At 50.9% G+C, this 14,430-nt stretch overlaps 1 protein-coding gene across 1 annotated transcript in view; it reads left to right on the forward strand.

The window, feature by feature from the left end:
- LOC140396483 (uncharacterized) overlaps nucleotides 1–14,430 on the forward strand; it is a 183,343-nt gene that overhangs the window by 151,103 nt on the left and 17,810 nt on the right. The window contains exon 25 of the mRNA XM_072485151.1: nucleotides 7,876–8,039. Within this exon, the coding sequence (XP_072341252.1) occupies nucleotides 7,876–8,039 (164 nt within the window). The remainder of the gene's footprint in view (nucleotides 1–7,875; nucleotides 8,040–14,430) is intronic.

Here is a 14,430-nt window from a genome sequence, read left to right on the forward strand (position 1 = left end):
GAAAACTCCCCACCGCCCTCCTCAGCGGTAGGTCCCCTATCCCTCTTTCTTGGTCCCCTGCCTGTAATACAAAAAGCTCACTCTTCCCTACATTGAGCTCATAGCCCGAGAACTCCTCAAACTCCCTCAGAGTCTGCATGACCTCCACCATCCCCTCCATTGGGTCCGCCACGTACAGCAGCAGGTCATCCGCTTATAGCGACACCCGATGCTCTTCTCCCCCGCGGGCCACCCCCCTCCATTTATTAGACTCCCTCAGTGATATGGCCAAGGATTTGATCGCCAATGCAAACAACAGGGGGGACAGGGGGCACCCCTGCCTCGTTCCTCGGTACAGCCGAAAGTACTCCGACCTCCGCCGGTTCGTCACCACACTTGCCACCGGGGCGCTGTAAAGGGGCTTAACCCAGCTAATAAACCCTCCCCCGAACCCAAACCTATGCAACACCTCTCAGAGGTACTCCCACTCTGCTCGGTCAAAGGCCTTTTCCGCGTCCATAGCTGCCGCTATCTCCGCCTCTCCCTCCTCCGATGTCATAATTTTCACGTTTAAGAGCCGCCGCACATTAGTATTTAATTGCCTGCCCTTTACGAATCCCGTCTGGTCCTCATGAATCACCCCCAGGACACAGTCCTCAATCCTTGTGGCCAGCACTTTTGCCAATAACTTAGCGCCCACATTGAGGAGCAAAATCGGCCTGTACGATCCACGTTGCAGTGGGTCCTTGTCTCGCTTCAGAATCAAGGAAATTGTCGCCTCCGACATTGTCGGGGGCAAGGTTCCCTCCTCTCTTGCCTCGTTAAAGGTCCTCACTAGTAGCGGGGCCAACAGGTCCACATACTTTCTATAGAACTCCACCGGGAACCCGTCCGGCCCCGGGGCCTTCCCCACCTGCATACTCCCCAAACCCTTACTCAGCTCCTTCAACCCGATTGGTGCCCCCAAACCAGCCGCCTCTTGCTCCTCCACCCTCGGGAACCGCAGTTGGTCTAGGAATTGTCTCATCCCCTCTTCCCCCCCCTGGGGGCTGGGATCTGTACAGCTCTTCATAGAAGGCCTTTTATACCTTGTTTATTTTCGTTGCACTCTGAACAGTGGCTCCCCTTCCATCTTTGATTTCCCCCTATTTCCCTCGCTGCCGTCCTCTTACGGAGCTGGTGTGCCAGCATCCGACTGGCCTTTTCCCCGTACTCGTAGGTCGCCCCCTGCGCCTTCCTCCACTGTGCCTCCGCCTTCCCCGTGGTCAACAGGTCAAACTCCGCCTGGAGCCGTCGCCTTTCCCCAAGTAATCTTTCCTCCGGGGCCTCTGCGTATCTCCTGTCCACTCGCAAAATCTCCCCCACTAACCTCTCCCTTTCCATGCCCTCTGTCTTCTCCCTATGAGCCTTGATGGAGATTAGCTCTCCCCTGATCACCGCCTTCAACACCTCCCATACCACCCCCACTCGCACCTCCCCGTTGTCGTTGGCCTCTAAGTACCTTTCGATACACCCCCTCACCTTCCCACACACCACCTCATCTGCCAGCAGTCCCACATCCAGCCGCCACAGCGGGCGTTGGTCCCTCTCCTCTCCCAGCCCCATTTCCACCCAGTGCGGGGCATGGTCCGAGACGGCTATGGCCGAATACTCCGTCCCCTCCACCCTCGGGATGAGCACCCTGCCCAGAACAAAGAAATCTATCCGTGAGTAGGCCTTGTGCACGTGGGAAAAGAAAGAAAATTCCCTGGCCTGCGGTCTTGCAAACCTCCATGGGTCCACTCCCCCCATCTGATGTGGCCTATAGATTTTAAGTCCAGATTTACACAATGGAAAAAAAATCTAATAAAGGAATGGATCAGACCTCGAGATTTGACTCAGCCATCCAGATAAACTTCCCCAATCCGTGCAGCTCTAAACAATTTTGCAGCCCACTTTGGGTTGAAAGGTTTCCTGTTCTAATTGAGCAGCAAAGTTCATGGGCGGGATTCTCCGCGAACCGGCGGGGCGGGCATCTCCGGGCGGGTAGGTGTGGCGTGAACCATTCCAGCATCGGGCCGCCCCGAAGGGGCGGAATCCTCCGCACCTTCAGGGGCTAGGCCGGCGCCGCAGTGGTTTGCACCGCGCCGGCCGCCGTGGAAGGGGCTTGGCGCCACGCCAACCGGCGCCGAAGGGCCTCCGCCGGCCGGCATGAGTTGGCGCATGTGCAGGAGTGCCAGAGTGTGCTGGCGTCATCCCGACGCATGCGCAAGGGGGTTCATCTCCGCGTTGGCCATCGCGGACTGTTACAGCGGTCGGCGCGGAGTAATAGAGTGCCCTCATGGCACAGTCCCGCCCGCGGATCGGTGGGCCCCGATCGTGGGCCAGACCACCATGGGGGCACCCCCCGGGGCCAGATCCCCCCCCCCCACCCCAGCCCTCGAGGACCCCGGAGGCTGCCCATGGAGCCAGGTCCTGCTGGTAAGTACCTGTTGTAATTTACCCCGGCGGGACAGGCCCCATCGTGGGCCGCGGAGAATCAATGTGGGGGGGGGGGGCGCTGCCAATGGCCGCTGACCGGCGCAGCACGATTCACGTCCCCACCAAATCCCCGGCGCCGGAGAATTCGGCAGCCGGCGGGTCGGGATTCACGCCGCCCCTCGGCGATTCTATGACCCGGCTGGGGGTCAGAGAATCCTGCCCCAGATCTTAAAAGAGCAAATTTAATTTCTTTCACAAATGTGATTAATGTTCTCCATACTATTTTTGTTCAGTTAGTCATTATCTGCACAGTCGGTTGCTTGAGTCTATTGTGATATAATTAGAATATGCAAATATATTTGAGATCTGTATTAATCTAGAATGTTCTTATTATGTCTGCCAAAAGGAAGGAGTCCACACATAGTTGCAAGGCTAAACAGGAGGTTTATTTCTAAAGGTGGTTGATTTCTAAGTATAGCAGAGAGACAAAGCAAGTGTTACCCAATCGAGTGAGTGCCGACCAGTTCTAGGCTTGCCGGCTTTATATTAGAAACTCAAGGTAGCTCCAGCCCTTTAGCACCTATTCCTCTAAGGATTCTGGGAAGACCAGATCCCCAAAGCCGTGTGCTTCAGAAGGCCTATCCTATGACATCCATCCCCCACACACCCCAAGTCCAAAGGACCATCCATTGGTCATCAATGTCATGATATTCAAACATACATCATAACACATACAAAATGATAGACAGACCAACGGACCAATTAGCACACATAACACGACAGCCAATCACAGACAAGAGCAGACACAGTATAAAACAAGAAACACAACACTTCCTAGGCAGTCCATCTGGAGACAGCACAGGGCCAGGACCTCATAAGCAAGACACTCACACAGTCACAACGTGCTGAGTACCACGTCTGATGTATAAATAGTTTAATGTAATGAAACTGCGTTGTACCAATCGCAACCATGTTGGTTCGTCTGTACCTCAGAGCACCCAACACTTCAATCAATAAGGAGGAGGAGATGGAGAAGAAGGCTGACAAACCCTCTTTGGTGCAGGCAGAATGTTAGAAGACTGGGGCAGCGGCCCCGGTGCAGTATACCTTGCTGGAGAACACCGTTTCAGATTGCAACAGGTTGGCAGGCGGTCACTGTGCATCTGGCACCACACCGTATGCTTCAGGAGGTTCGGCTCCATTTCAGAATCCGAAGAGGCCATCGCTTGCAGGTGGTCCATGGAATGGGTGCATGGTGGTCCTGCAGGCCTGCTGGTCCTTGGGCTTGGATCCACCGGAGCAGGACGCACAACCGGTTACGGACATAAAAATGATCAGTGTGCCCATAGATCGAAATGCTGCCCTAACTGCTGTTTTCCAATTTGAACCCGATAGGGCACCAGACCAGTCTGCCGCAGTATAGCTCTGGAGAGCCAACTGGCACCGAGGGCGAAGCTAACAAATAACCTCGTGCACTGGGGCAACACGATGGGGCAGACGATGCAGAGCAGGGATGCGCATCTGCTGATCCTGGGGACAGCGCATTTTTGCCCTGCTATCCATAATTAACAAACCCAAGCGAGTGCGGAGTCATTGGCCCATGAGCAGCACCGCCAGAGCCGCCATATGTGCGTGTTGTGTGGTCCGGTACGAAAACAAAAATCTGGCCAAGCGCGTGTCCAATGAGCCTGTCTTCTGCTTGCAAAGGCCCTGCTTGAAGGGTTTGGACTCCCCTCTCGGCCAACCCGCTGGACAGTGGGTGATGGGGGCCATCCTCATATGCCAGATGCCATTGGCTTGGTCTTAAGAAATGTCTGTCCGCACTCATGAATGAAGACCCATTGTCCATTAGGAGGTCCTCCAGGATGCCAAGCATGAATAAAGCGAGCCGCATCTTCTCTACTGTCGGGTTGAGGCTATGGTTGCCATCCGATGGACCTCTAACCATTTGAAATGGGTGTCCACTAACAATAGGAACATTGGCCCATAAGCAGCTCTGCCGGAGCCACTGTATGTGGTGTACATGGACCCAGGGGCAGCCCAGTCACTCCCAAAGGTGGAGGTACGGTGGCATTTTCATCTTCATTGTGTAAGTCTCAGAACATGAGTGCCTTTAGCTGGGATCACGACCCAAAGTAGGACCCGGTCTTCAATACTAAGCTCGGACATCCTAGAAGAAAAAGCCTTGGCTCCTCTAGCAACTGTCAATGCTGGCCATCAAATGGGTCCATCCGTGAATGCAAAATGGGGTGACTGGCAGGTGAATCCATAAAATTCAACACTGCCGCTATCTCGTCCACTTCAATTGGAATGGGCGACCAGCTCAACGCATCAGCATGTGCTATCTGAGTGATCTAGCCGATGTTCGACTCTTATGCGAGGAGCATCTTATGTGAGGAGCAGCAGTCCCCATTGCTGGATGCGTGCTGTCTCAAATTGGTTCTTAACAAGAACAAAGTGGTGACCATTGATGTATTGGTGGACCTTTTTCACTCCGAAGACCAACGCCAAACCTCTTCCTCAATCTGCACATGCATACCTGTGCTGGCGGCAGTCAGTATCCGGGATGCAAAAGCGATCTGACGTTCTCTCGTGTCCGGCATCTGAAGGGCTAGGATGGCCCTGATCCCATAAGGCGGTGCGTCGCAAGTGATATCGGGGGTTTACCCGGGTCATAGTAGGTTCAGACACCAGACAAGGATAGCTACCGTTTGATATGACGTGAAATTCCCTCCTAGGCCGCACCCCAGAGCCAGTCCTGGTATTCCTTCTTCAAAAGGGGGGTGTTGAAAGGGGCTAGTATCACCACCAGGTTCAGGATGAACTTGCCATAGTAATTCACTAAACCCAGGATCAAGCGGAGTTCCGTTGGAGCAGCGGTCAACTGTACGGCACGCACCTTGTCTTCCATCACGTGCAACCCAGCACAGTCCATTGATGGTTACATATTTCTGAGAGGACAGATCCAGAGTCAGCTGTACGTAGGCATTGCTCATATCAAGCTTGGTGAATAAGCATCTGTCAGCGAGCTTGGTGTAGAGATCGTCTATGCAGGGCGGGCATGGGGTATCAGTCCAACTGCAAGGGGGTATTAACTGCTGAGAGGCGCACGGTCCTGACCGGTTACAGAAACTGGACCACCTGTGCTGCCTAATCGGAAAAACCCACAGGCCGAATGATGTCCAGGTTCTCCAGGCAGTCGAGTTCAGCGTTCACCTTGTCCACCCCAAAGCATAGTGTATCTGCTGAGCCCGGAGAAACAAGTGGTTGAGCCTCCAGGTTTGGCCCTGGTGCCCTGGATGGTCCCAAGACTAGGCTGGAAAACATTAGGGAACTTCTCGAGCACCTCGCCGAGTCCACCAAATCCTACCTGTCGGATGTGGTGCCAGTCCAAGTGGAGGTGGAGTAGCCAGTCGCGCTCCAGGAGGCTGGGGCCATTGCCTTGAGCCACAATCGGAGGGAGTCGGACCAATTGGAGGTCCGTACTGTCCCTAGGATCTGCAATTATTCTCCCGTATATCTAACTAGATGAGCCGAGATAGTCAAACTTCCGCCGCTGAATACGGTCTAACTCTCTGGCTACCGACAGTACTGCCCCATGCGCAGCTAATACCCATTTACCCTCTCGGGGATGTGGTTGGGGACCATGCAGACTGCTGCCAAACAATGGTACCTATATCTCGTCATCCTCTTCTTCTGGAAAGTCTAAGTGATAAGCCCTGTCCTGGGCTGGCGCCGACCTCTACCACGGTGCTGCAACCACAATGGGCAACGCTGTGGCGGCCACCCCAACCCCGGCAGCCGCATGGTGCATGGTACATCGCATTCGGCTGGTTCAGGAAAAAGTTCTGGTTGCAGAGGGTGGTTTGGTGACCACAGGCTGGGCCACATTGTCTGCATGACCGGGAGGGGAGGGAGGTGGAGAGGGAGGGGTGCCATATGAAGATCCATATTCCAGAGCTTTGACCTCCATTCCCTGGACCTCTTGAGACTGTGGTTTGGAGCACTTGTTGGATATTAAAGTGAGCTCGCTGGGTCTCCGCATCGCTGATGCCACAGACTGGGTGAACCCGCAACACGTCTGAGAAGGGGGTCCCCTATTCGCAAATCTCAGCGAGCCGGTGCAGTCTGGTAATAAATTCTTTCACTGACTCACCCAGGCCACGTTCCGTCAGACAGTATTACTGGATGTTCACAGAGGGAGGTGGGCCAAAATGCTGCCCTACAAGCTGGGTTCAACAAGCTGCGTGAAGGTGCGGGTGCCCGGTGCATCCGGATATGTGAGGTCTCTGATAACCCCATACATTTGAGCACTGCACGGCATCAGGAAAATTGCCGTTCGCAGTTTGTCTTCCATGATATTATTGGAGGGAAAATAATGCATGCACTATGCATAATGGGCCCAGTCTTTGACTCTGGCATCGAATACATCCAAGCGGCCAAACACAGGCATCGCAAGGGACCATGGGTCCTGACCTGCAAATGTAGTCCCAGGAGGTGGTTGAGTAGGAAGACCTCAGCATCGACAGTCACCTGTATTATGTCCATCAAAAGCAAGGAGTCCAAACACCGTTGCGAGGCTGAGGTTAAGTACAGCAGAAGCCAAGCAAGTGCTACCCAACCGAGTGAGTGCCAGCCAGTTCTAGGCCGGCTGGTTTTATACTGGAAGCCCCAGTGCGTATTCCTCATGGGATTCTGGGAAGACCAGATCCCCAATGCCGTAGTCTTCAGCAGGGCCTCGGTTATGACTGATCGAACGACACATACCTCTTGTACAATAGTAAATCTTCTTGCAGATAACTCCGATCTTAATCCATGTGCCACTGAAATAATTATATGGCAGTTTTGGAGTTAATATTTGTGGTGCTTCCAAATTGTGTTGCACCAACATTTCATCCACTTTTATTCTAATGCTAGCTTAAAAATTACATAAAATATAGAAAGCGAGGGTGAAACGGGGGTTCTGTCACTAAGATGGCAAAAAATAAGTATCAAAACATGTTGCTGTTGTGGCACATCTTCACAAACCCCCTTACTTTGTCTTTGACATTAAGGATTGTTATTTTCTCTTTAAATAGATCCACCTCTATTATTTCTCCTATCCACCCCTGCTAGGCCTCAGACAGATTTTCAGTGTTACTCAGCCGATCTACTTCAGCTCAACCCCAATCACGCCTACACGAACACCCCTGACCTTCCAGGAATGGATATGGGCTTTTCTGGATTTTTTTCTTCAAATGAGTCAAAAGATCTGTTGCCATTTTGAAAGCCCCTCAATCGTAAAAAAGTATGTAGGTTTTGTAGATTTGGTTTTTCATGAAGATGTGAGAAATAACTAATCCAGTAGCTCTTACCTTTGGCTGTAATGATCTGTTGACTTGTGAGTAATTCTTTTATGAAACATAAAATAAAATTTATTCTGCTTCCCACACACAGTGCTTTGCACCTTGCTGTCGGAAAAGAGCTTTGCAGTGACCTGCTGATATTGCTGCTATCAAACAATGCTGAAGTGGATACACTGAATTCTGATCACTGCACTCCTCTATTCTTTGCGGTTCAGGCATCAAACTATTATGGGACAAGTCTTCTAATAAACCATGGTACTGAAGGCATTTTTTTTCTTGACCGCACAGTTAATGTTTTGTTGCATTATTTCTCGATAGATATAAAATAAATGTTTTTTGTTTATTTTCTGTCCCCTTGTCATGCACTCCTTTTTTTTACCTTTTGCCTTACAGTCATGTTGTCTTTTATCAGTCGATACGTATTCTGTCATTGGCTTTGGTGTACCTTTTTTGGCTTGGCTCGAACAGCTTTTCGTTGTGAATGCTAGCATTTTCCTGAAGACGTGTATATAGTGCGTAGACCATTATTCTAGCACAGTTGTTCAAGGGCGTTATTATATAAGTGTTTTTTAGGCAGCCTTCTGACTCCTAAGATGAACTGTGGCTGTCAACTCTTCAGGGCATTGCCTGGTGTGGCTTGAGTGCTCCAATCTAGCATAGCTATCTGCTGCATTTGAGGAGAGTAGACTGAGAAGATGCACGTATAATTGGTCTGTTTTCTCCGCGGCCTCGACACGGCTGGTTGAGCTTTTGTTCATCTCTCCCAAAGGCCTTCCAAATTATCCGCCTCCAGAAATCAGGGCTGGCAGCAGCTGTCTCCCAGTTACCAGGGTCAATGTCCACCATCTTCATATCTCGCTTGCAGGTGTCCTTGTGGTGACATGTCCAGGAGGTCCTGACTCAATGGCCTGTTCACTATACAAAAGGTCAATGGGTAGACGGCCATAATCCATCTGATGAATATGGCTGACCCAGCACGGACATTGTCTTTGCAATGAGTGGAATTGGCATGCTCCAGGACCTAGGTGAGTTGTCCTGCCAAGGGGTACTGAAGATACATCTCCGAGACAGCGAAGGAAAAAAGGCTGAATGGTTTCTACCTGCCTAACTTTTATGTTGTCTCGGCCATGGTGCTATAGCGAAATGCACTGTTGATAAAGGCTTGGATGACTAGCAGCTGTTCCTAGTCAGCTTGCTGTTCCACAATCTCGGAACAAATGTTTAGATAAAACAGCTGCAGCTTTTGCAATGTATGCATTGATTTCAGCATCAAACGACAGATTGATGGTGATTGTGGAGCCTAGATGTGTGAAGTTTGGGTGGGTGAGTTGGTAGGTGGGTAGCTGGGTGAAAGGGTATCTGTGTCGGTAGATAGGGGGAGAGATATCTCTGGCTAGTCAAATCCAGTGATTGGGAGTGGGGTACTTGAATGGTTGAGAGGGTGGGGTGGTTGGATGATAATTAGATGGTGGGAGTGTAGTCAGGTCAGCTTGGAAGGTAGTTGGGGAGATCCAGGTGGGAGTTGGAGGGTTACCGAGGTGATCAGCAGTTACCCAGATGTTAGATATTTTCTGGGTAGAAACATACATAGAAAATAGGAGCAGGCCATTCGGCCCTTCAAGCCTGGTCCGCCATTCATTATGATTGTGGCTGATCAACAAATTCAATATCCTGATCCCCAACCACCCCCCATATCTCTTGACTCCCTTAATCCCAAGAGCTATATCTAATTCTTTTTTGAAATCACACAATGGTTTAGCCTCAACTATTTTCTGTCGTAGTGAATTCCACCAATTCATCACTCTCTGGGTGAAGAAACTTTTCCTCACCTCAGTCCTAAAAGGTTTACCTCTTATCCTTAAACTATGACCCCTAGTTCTGGACTCCATCACCATCGGGAACATTCTTTCTGAATCTACCCTGTCCAATCCTGTTAGAATTTTATAAGTTTCTTTAAAATCTCCTCTCACTCTTCTAAACTCCAATGAATATAATCCAAACCGACTTAGTCTCTCATATGACAGTCCCGCCGTCCCAGGAATCAGCCTGGTAAACCTTCGCTGCATTCCCTCCATAGCAAGAACATCCTCCCTCAGATAAGGACATCAAAACTCCAGGTCTGGCATTACCAATACCCTATACAATTGCAGTAAAACATTCCTATTCTATATACTCAAATCCTCTCGCTATGAAGGCCAACATACCATTAGCCTTCTTTACTGACTGCTTACCTGCATGCTTGCTTTCAGTAACTGATGCACGAGGACACCAACGCAAAGTCTAAATCCGAGTCCGAGATATTCGCAAGGGGATCCCAGAGAGCCGGGAAATTGCCTATCGGAAGTTCTCAGTTCCCACAAGAGGTCAGCGCATCAGGATTTCAGTGGAGTTTCAAAGAGATGGGTCCAAATTTTAATAGATATGTAACATATCGACAGATCTTGCCTGTCTTGACCTCACTTGAGATGAAACAAAAGTTTCATGCTCAAATCACTAGGTGACATATGCATTAAAATTGAATTATTACAACATCCACCAATTATTGCCATTTGCTTTTTGCATTAAAATATTTAAAATATCTCTCTACTCTTTAATGAATCTGGGGCACCATATAGCTGACATGCTGTTCTGCTAATAATAATAATAGACTTACATTAACAATGCCATGAAGTTACTGTGAAAAGCCCCTAGTCACCACACTCTGGCGCCTGTTCGAGTACACAGAGGGAGAATTCGGAATGTCCAATTCCCCTAACCGGCACGTCTTTCGTGACTTGTGGGAGGAAACCGGAGCACCCGGAGGAAACCCACGCAGACACTGGCTGAATATGCAGACTCCGCACAGACAGTGACCCAAACAGGAAACCTAATCCGGGTGCCTGGCACTGTGAATCAACAGTGCTAACCACTGTGCTACCGTGCCGCCCTATCACGATGGATGAGGGATTTTCCACTTCTTCAATGGATGCAGTTCATACGAACATATGAATTCAGAGCAGGAGTAGGCCACTCGGCCCTTCGAGCTTGCTCAGCCATTCAAAAAGATTATGGCTGATCTGAAATAAGTATACATGAGTGTAAAGGCCTTAGACACCCTGGAACTCCGACACACTACTTCAATCTCTTTCCAGCCATGCACATTATCTTTGGAAAGGCTAAGAAACTTAAACATTTTCTGCTGCTGCTACAAGATAGTTTTCTTTATCGGTGACTCCTGAGGTTCAGCACCTGCATCAAGTTGGATAGAGCTTGGGGCATCCTGTGCCCTCTTGCAGGCATTCTCCACCACCTGCTTGTGCTCACTTGTGATGTGCACTTGCCTATATGACGTCAGGAATCTGCACTGGGGTGTGTGTATTTGAGCTGCTGGAGGGTGAATCCTCAAGCGTGAGTAACTTCTCCGAGAAGTCTTCATCCTCCTTCCCAGAATCACTGACTAAGAGATGTTTGTAAGGCATGTGTGCAATTGGAGTCCTGGAATAAAATTGATGAGGTGAAAGGATTCTGAGTCATCATTGTGCAGGTCATTATATTTCTATGACTGATGGCATAAAATGTACATGAGTGAGTGTTGTATGCCATGTGGCAGTGTGATATTTAATTGTCACCACATAGCTAGGTGAAACCTCCATCACCAATGCCCAAACAAATGGAAATCCAGTTTATCACCAAAGGGCCCTCCTCCACCGCTGTGACTGGGAGACCCGTCACTGGCTCTCTGCGTCTCATTGTGGTTCTGTGCGAGGACCGGATAGAAGGGCGTGTGTGAGATTGCAATAAAATAAGTGTCAATCGTAGCTTGTTAGATGGAAAATTAAGAGGTGCAACTGGAAGGTTTGTTGGTCAGAGTACTGTGTAACAGAAGGCTAGGGAAGGGAGAGTGAGGTTTGTGCCATGCTGTGAGTTACAAGGCCAAGTAAAATAACGTAAGTAAATAAAAGCAATAAGGGAAGTAATTCAAAGTCATGGCAGGGCAGCTCAGTCATGTGAAATGCATGTCCTGTAATATGTGGGAGGTCGCAGATGCTGCCAGTGTCAGGTGAACATATGTGCAGGAAATATCATCAGCTGATGAACATGAACTCTGGGTTTCAGAGCTTCAATTGCAACTGAGTCACTGTGGCAATCAGCAAAGCTGTGGATAAGTATATTATAGAGAGGTGGTCACACCACACTTTAGAAGCCTGCAGGCAGAAGGGGAATGAGTGACGGACGGGCAATCTCAAGAGAAACAGGCAAGTTGCGAATCCTTGGGGTCCCGCTTGCTGCAGTCCCACTCACTTAACTGTTTTCCATTTTTGGATACTGTTCATGCCAGAGGCGGACTTGTCATGCAACACGCTGCGCTGCAATTTGGGGCCCCAACCAATGGAGAAGTCCCATACTGAGAGGTGGCTATGATGAGTGTAAGTCCGCCACTGGTGTGTATTTATCTGGTGCTGGATGGCCCTGTTCAACATTTCACACTCGCCCAACCCACAAGGCTCGATAATGCATTCCTGTTAAACAAAGTATACACACACACACACACACAATGGGTTCCCCCCCAACTTCTCTCTGGTTACAAACCAGTTATCGGTTACGGAGCCCAGGTTCAGCATACTGTGGCCATAACCCGGGCAGGAACGCCTTCTCCTGTCAAACCCACAGCTGCTTGCACCCAACTGCGCAGCCGCGTGGCCACACTCCTCTCCTTTACTGTTGCCGCCAAACTGTAGTCTGCTCCCCGCTGTGTGATGCCACGTTCTGTGTTCACTCCACAATCCTACCATAATCATTTGGGAAGTTATGACGTGACTGACTTTTATTTCCATGTCCCTTTCCAGACGCACCACCAGGAAGCTAAGGGGGCCATGCCCATGAAATGAGGGTGGATGGGGCGTTTGAAGGGAGGGGGATTGTAGGTAAGTAGGGGCCTCTGGGAGGTTGGAGGAGTGATGGGTGGTGAAAATGACACTTAGTCACTTTTTCGGCCCTGGGCGTTTCTCACTGGTTTAGCCCACACTTGGGGCGCGATTCTCCGGCCTCCTTATGCTCTCGCTCAAGCGTAACGAGGCCGATGATTAGCGGGAGAGGCGCCAAACAGTTTGCGATGCCAAACGGCCTGCTCCCGTAAGTGAAATCGGGATCTCGCCAAAGTGTGGCGAGAAATCAATCGTCGCCACTTAAGCCCCATTTCCATCCAATTAACTGGAGCGACCCCATATCCAGCGGCCTCCAAGCAAGTGGTCATGTTGGCGCCATTAGTACTCCTTTTGAAAAATGTGAACCTGGTGGAATGGCTTCAGTGTGGAGCCGAGAAGGTGAGTAGCCATCTTTGCTCACAGGCAAAGAGCACGGGGGTGCTGGACTTGCCACTCCAGTGCTCGGTGGAGGCCCTCCACAGGAGTAGGCTGTCATTGGGGTGGGGGGTGCCTGGAGAGATGGACAAAGGGTCCGAGGGTCGTCGCCACATTGCGTAAAGAAGTGACCGAGGCATCAATGGTTTTTCAAAAGTGTGTTTAATGTGTTGTTGAAACCCCACTCCCGATTCTGCCGCCCATCCCCTCCTTCGGTGCCCTCAGTGGTCCTCAATGTGCTTGGCCCTCCCCAGCTCGACCATTACATCTTGCTGTTTCCCATGATGCACTTCAGAGGTGGAGGCAGCCTGCTGCTTACTTCGTCCCATGGCCTACGATGCCCCTGGTGGATGTCCTCTGGGGCCGGCTCCCTTGTCTGTGGCACATGCACAGCCGTGCTGTCCTGTTTTGTGTGCCGACTGCGAGATGTGACCTCATCAGAGGGGTGGAACTCTGGGGAGCTGGTGGCCAATATCCCCAGACCATGAGAGGTGCTTGGCACCCGGCACTCCTTCCTCCCAATCAGTGCCCTCAGGGATCTGGGGTCCCAGCTGGCTCCTGGGATCCAGCAGGCCTCTGACTGCTGTCTTGCCTGGGGGTTCCTGCCTCCACCTGATATGCATCATCAACAGTGTGGTGCTCACCAGATTGTGCCCCAGAAGCCTGTCCACTAACAAGTCCCATCGATAAGTGTGTATCTGTGCTGGTGGAGGATGGGAGTGACAACTGTGCCACATTTATGGTTGCATCCATGGAAATCTCCTCCGAGGCGTTCTCCTCAAAGTCAGGGGATGTGTGTCCCGGGATGGACCATGCCATCAGCTGGTAGACCCGCGGGAGAATGTAGATGTGGACATGTTGAGGGATGGGTCTGTCAATAAGGCAATCGTTATTCGCGTTTGACAGGTCCTCCGGGTGGAGCCCGGTGGTTCCGCATCTCTGCGACGTCCGGCTGACCTCGAAGGAGGTGAGGATTCTTAAATCCACACCCTTCCGCCAGTCCGGGCCCTCTCCTGACAATTATGGGAGAGCTTTTCCTGAGGGGACACAGAGATAGCATTGTTGGCCTCACATGTGGTTCACAGTGGTGGGAGAGGAGGTGTGAGGGGGGGGTGGAGAGGAGAAAGGGGGGTGGAAGAAGGGACGGGGTCGCATGGGGAGTTCGGAGGGGGAGGGGAGGGGCAGGGGGGCGGAATTGGAGTCTACTAACTCGTGCTGCCCTGTGTAGATCGTTGACCTTTTTCAGGCACAGAAGGCCAGTCCTCCCGGTCACACTCCCCAAGCTGGCAGCCGCCGCTACCTCATTT

This window comes from Scyliorhinus torazame, chromosome 19, assembly GCF_047496885.1.
Source record: "Scyliorhinus torazame isolate Kashiwa2021f chromosome 19, sScyTor2.1, whole genome shotgun sequence".
Lineage (NCBI taxonomy): Eukaryota > Metazoa > Chordata > Chondrichthyes > Carcharhiniformes > Scyliorhinidae > Scyliorhinus > Scyliorhinus torazame.